At 42.8% G+C, this 6,012-nt stretch overlaps 1 protein-coding gene across 2 annotated transcripts in view; it reads right to left on the reverse strand.

The window, feature by feature from the left end:
* Window positions 1-4,704, reverse strand: part of kdrl (kinase insert domain receptor like) — a 102,556-nt gene extending 97,852 nt beyond the window's left edge. For both annotated transcript variants that reach the window (XM_084331505.1, XM_084331504.1), the window contains exon 1: window positions 4,121-4,704. In XM_084331505.1, the coding sequence (XP_084187631.1) occupies window positions 4,121-4,184 (64 nt within the window). In that variant the 5' untranslated portion in view covers window positions 4,185-4,704. The remainder of the gene's footprint in view (window positions 1-4,120) is intronic.
* Window positions 4,705-6,012: the final 1,308 nt, after the last annotated feature.

Consider the following 6,012-nt stretch of genomic DNA (forward strand, 5'->3'; position numbering starts at 1 on the left):
CCACCCTCTCATTCCTGCCCTGTGTCAACCAGATCACCATAACAGCGTTCTTCCACCTCTGTAACATTGACCGCCTTCGGCCCTCACTGTCATTTACTGCTGCAGGACCACTCATCCATGCATTCATAACGTCCAGGCTTGACATACTGCAAAAGCATCCGCTATAGCAGTGGTTCTCGAAGTGGGGACCCCAGGGGTCCTTGAGAGGGTTCCAGGGGGTCCCCAACAAATTGAGTGATCCAATTTCACTAATATTTGATTCACTAGAAGTTTAGCGTAATGAGTGTATATACAAGAATGACTATTCTGATTCTGAGGTATCTCCACTGTTATCTCCCCACCTACATACATGATAGACTAGGGAATTCTGGACTAAATCACATCTAAAAACAATGATTTTGGGTCCCTGAGACAAATCAAATTGGGGTCCCTGACCCTATTACCTGTCAATTTTGGGGTCATTGACATGAAAAGATTTGAGAACTAATGCTCTATGGTACCACTAACAAAGTCATCAATAAAATTCAGTACGTACAGAACTCAGCCGCTCACCAGTACCTGCTCAAGAGACCACATCACACCTGTCCTCCAGGACCCCTACTGGCTCCCAGTCAAACACAGATTTAACTTCAAAATCCTAACTCACCACATGCAAGGCCCTCAATCTCTCCGACCTCCTCCACCAGCATGCCCCCTCCCGATGCCTCAGGTCTGCTGATCTGACCTCCTGAAAATCCCCCAAGACTAAGCGCCAAACCTGGGGTGATGAGGCTTCTTCAGTCACCACCACCCCTCTGTGTGGAACTCACTTCCAAATCAAAGATGCACCCCCCCACCCTGTCATCATTCAAAAAGGTTTCCATCGCTCTTTGATTTATGCTGCATGCAAAGAGACAGTTATATATATGACTGGATACATTTGCAACACAATAATGTAAGAAAAGTTTTACTTTTACAAACGTTTATAATCAATTAGGTAAGAAAATCCTCCTGGGTTATTCGTTGAGTAAGAATGGCTTAATTTGGGGGCAGCGTTCTGCATGTACCACAGCAGTAGACTGCTGCACAAAGGGTTTGAGGACACTGATTATAACTGAGGGTAAAAAAGTGAAATAAAGTTTTTGTGAACAGTCCTGCAGGATACCGCCCTCTCTCTCCGGCTCTGAGCCAGTGTGAGCCGTCATGTTTCATTAAGGCTAGTGGCACGGCTGTGGAGGAGAAGTGCTTGACTAGTGCCCAACGTTAAATCAAATGCAGCCACATGTTCCGTTCAAAGTAATATATATATTTACCAGATATGCTGCAACATCTTTCAAGACGGAACATCCTCCTTATCTCTCTATCACTGATGTGAATATAATAAAATACCTTAGTGGGCTTGCGGGCGACCAGAACATCCTCCTTATCTCTCTATCACTGATGTGAATATAATAAAATACCTCAGTGGGCTTGCGGGCGACCAGAACATCCACAAAGAGTGGAAAGAGTTACAGCTATAAGCAGCACTGGCAGGGATGTCTCTTATCTGCCATTTATTGACTAAGAATGGATTCATCATTGTTGCATCATAATGTGAAAACACGCTACAAATAGGTACAGATTTACATTAAGTGGACATTCATAACACATCCATTACTCATCTACAAATATAGTACTACTATTACTATTACTACTACTAACCTACACTGTAACACGCAACACTTGATGAACATTGTTACTCAGCTGATAGAGTTGTACCCTTCTTGCTGTCTTGTCGTACAGAACTTGTAAGTCGCTTTGGATAAAAGCGTCAGCTAAATGACTAAATGTAAAAAATGTAAATGTACTACTAATAATAATAATAATAATAATAATAATAATAATAATAATAATAATAATAATAACAATAGATTCATAACATATCATTGAATTATGTGGTACTGAGGAAGGTGGGTATACTGTGACCTCACCACCTCATGTATTTTTTATGATAATTAGGATGATAGGTGGATAAACATTAAGTGGCCAGAGACAGAGGTGGGTATACAGGTATGCCTTCCAATACCCTATAACCTACACTGACTTACGGGTGCGTTATGATGAGACTGTTATTTTACAGTAATGTAAACAATGCAACAATGGATGACTAAAGACATGCATAGTGAGAGCATCCAGTTAATGTGAATCATAACCCAATTATCTTCCATCAGTCCCAGATGTAGGCTGTATGCAATTGGTCTACATTTTCTGTGTCAAGGACCCCAAATTGATGCACATAAGGCAGCAATGTGATTATGTCTCTCATACTTCCATAGTTGTCTATACGGTAATTGAGAGGTTACCCATGGCGAAAGTAAAACCTATGATACGAATAGTCACTCTTATATATCCTCTCATTGGGCTAACTTAAAATTAAATAGTGAAATTCAATTAGGACCCCCTGGAACACACTCAAGGGCCCCGGACCCCACTTTGAGAATCAAAAGGGTAGACTCCTACACTCTATCATACAGAGGATGACACACAGAGACAGTGTCCTCTGTCCACCACCCCCACCATTGTCTTGGGGATGGGGTCTGACATAGCTATAGAGTAGAAGCATGAGGAGCTTCGGGAAGAAAGTCTTTGCTCAGGTAGCGTGTCACGTTTCCGTGACCTCCTCTGGCCAGAACAATTCCAGGGTGCCTCCTGCCCCTGCGTCCGCTTCCTCCTTGTGTCTTTCCCACGCTCCGTGTCGGGACAGTGAAGGAAATCTACTTGAAAACATTGTAGACAAGGCTACAGTGTGTGTGTGTGTGTGTGTGTGTGTGTGTGTGTGTGTGTGTGTGTGTGTGTGTGTGTGTGTGTGTGTGTGTGTGTGTGTGTGTGTGTGTGTGTGAGAGTGTGTGTGAGTGATTGCACGAGAGTGAGAGAGTGAAAGAGTGAAAGAGTGAGAATACTGAGTGAGTGAATGTGTGTGTGATTGCGCTGGAAAGGGGGAGAGAGAGGGAAGGAGAGAAAGGGAGAGAGACAGAGACAGAGGGGGAGAGAGAGAGAGAGAGAGAGAGAGAGAGAGAGAGAGAGAGAGAGAGAGAGAGAGAGAGAGAGAGAGAGAGAGAGAGAGAGAGAGAGAGAGAGAGAGAGAGAGAGAGAGAGAGAATAATGAGTCAGTGAATGTTGGGTGGAGGGGTGGAGGTGACGGCAGCATTTCCCCTGTTTGGATGCTGTTTATTTGGACATGGTGAGGAAGGCACTCTGTCTCACTCCTATCTCACTGGGCACAATGTGGAGACATCCTCATCACAATGATAACAACTATTGTACTTTAGGAAGAAACACTTATTCTATCCTCAAGATGTTTACCCCACATTTTCCAGTAGAATCCACACAGATAACAATTCCTGGAATAAATATTTTCCCACCATAATGTCAAATACAGGTTACATTTTGGAATGTTTTAGGCACATCTCAAGGAGACAAATTCTTCGGTAAATTCGAATTAATCTGTCATTTATGAAATAATATTCACAATATATAACGTGTTGCCAATCGAATCACTTATTATTTACTAACAAACAAACAGCCACTGTCAAACAACTACAATACAATACAGCACATCTCTTTACCTACAAGGCAGAGCAAAGCCTCCCGTCTTGGGGATCACCAAAGTATAAGGGGAGACTCCCACCAGTGGTCGTTTAAAAAACTGCACTCCCAATTTGATCAGTCTACCTGTTGGCATGCTTAATGGCTGAAATGTCAATTTAGGATTTATTTATATTTAATATGGAATAACCAATTCCTTAAGCAATGTAACTGTCTACGTGAAGATATTGGTTTATCCATTTTTAGGAGACACATATATAGCGTATCATTTTCAATAGTATAGCCTATGTGATGGTCATGATTTAAGCGCAATTTCCATCACATCCACACTTCCAAAATGCAAGACTATTAAGGCCTACCGGTATATCGTGAAAATTATAATTAGGAAATAACCTCTGCTAGATAAGTAGATCGTCTCTTATCTCAAATGTAAAAAAAAAAATCAAATAAAAAAAAATCAAACTGTAGCCTGTGATATTAACTGAGCGGTAAACCTGGACATGAGAAATAGCTTAATAATAGTCTAAATTGAATTATTTTGATAACAATGTCTTACCATGTATAGATGTAATACAGTGAAAGATGACAACGGTCAACTTTAAGTAGTCGGCAGCGACCATTCTTTCTGTCACCCCACACACCTCTTCAAACAAATCCAAATTGTTTATTATAGGTGTCCCAGATGGTAATCCCAAGCAATTGAACGCGTCTAATCTTAAAACTGCGCGGTCAAGGTATTTCAAATAAAAACGCGTTCGTAATCCAAAAAGATCCTCAAGTGTAGTAGATGCAGACTTCAGCAGCACTTCTCTCGGGTCCCATGTTGCGGGATGCAGGGGGTCTCTGCGCACTTTAGTCCAAGTCGAAGTTGCGACTGAGAGGAGACAGATGAGTCGGTCCCTCAGGGCAGGTGCGACGTTGTTCCTCCCTCCCTCAAAAAGTTGTCGTGGATGGAATTCACGTGAGATATTGTGTTGTTCACTAAGTGCCTAAAACACTTTGACTCCAATGTTGCGAAAACCTCCACCAATTTCTAAAACAGAACAAAATAGGCGACATTACATAGCAAGACCAACCATCCAATTGCTCTGGATCCTCACATGGGATAGTGTGAATGTAGTCTGCTTCATGCGCAACTGGGGGAACTCTCTCCTCCCTCTCGCCTCTGTCGGCTCCACTGCTGGCAGTCCACGCGGGGGGGGACCTTTTATAGAGAAGCGGGGGAAGTACAACGTCAGCCGGACAAACTGATGGATTATCGATTTAGCATAAACCTTTATAATTGTAGCCTACATTTACGATATGGTAGGTAGCCCATAGCAAATAATAATCTACCATACACGTAATTGTAATAACATAAGCATCTAATTTACATCCATCAGTGGCCAGGAAATGAATCATTGTTGTCACACAAGGAGGTTATAATTATAAACTCGTTTTCAAATTGCCCCCCTCCCCCCAAGACCTTTGTCTCACACTGGTCTTGATAAAAAATTTGCCACACAGTTATCCTAATGACTAAGGTCAAAGGTAACAGCAGCTATCTTGTGTGAAGAAGACACCTTAAAGCCCAGTCAGCCTCTTTTCAAAGGAGAGGAGGTAAACAATCAACTCTGCTATCAGACTGAACCAGTCCAAATGTCTAGATTAGAACAAACATTTACCACATTTATTTTTAACTTTAGAAACAGGATATTCAGCTTTTTATATCAATGTAAATAATCCAACTTGAGTCCCCCCTGTCTTCCAGTGCCCCCCCCCCCCCCGGCCCCCCTGATGTGTGGATGTGCTTCAGACTGTTTTCTTTTATCAATGCAACAGACGACTCTGGTAGCTCCCAGAAGCAGGTAGCTGCTGTAGCCTAAATAAGAACATCCTGCCTCACCTTTCCGCCCCACACCAACAATATTAGGGACGTGATCTGTGGCCCACAGCAGATCCAAACTGTGCAGTGTTCCCTCGTGTCTACTTCACGGCTGACAGGCCAGGCCAGGCACCGTCTGCATATGTGAGGAACTCCTTCCCTGCAATGGGAAAATGGTGATACGGTACATGAGAACATGGGAAACTGTTGATAACACTTCAGTTGTAGGAATCTATCCATTTGTGTGTGTGTGTGTGTGTGTGTGTGTGTGTGTGTGTGTGTGTGTGTGTGTGTGTGTGTGTGTGTGTGTGTGTGTGTGTGTGTGTGTGTGTGTGTGTGTGTGTGTGTGTGTGTGTGTGTGTGTGTGTGTGTGTGTGTGTGTGTGTGGGTGTGTGTGTGTGTGTGTATGTGTGTGTGTGTGTGTGTGTGTGTGTGTGTGTGTGTGTGTGTGTGTGTGTGTGTGTGTGTGTGTGTGTGTGTGTGTGTGTGTGTGTGTGAACTTTTGCAAGTCAAATTCAGACTTTTACAGTAGGTTGTGGGGTAGGAATTTGCTCAGAATAAACCATGACAAAAAGTACATACTT

The sequence above is a fragment of the Notolepis coatsorum genome (genome assembly GCF_963971535.1).
Source record: "Notolepis coatsorum genome assembly, chromosome: 16".
Taxonomy (NCBI): Eukaryota; Metazoa; Chordata; class Actinopteri; order Aulopiformes; family Paralepididae; genus Notolepis; species Notolepis coatsorum.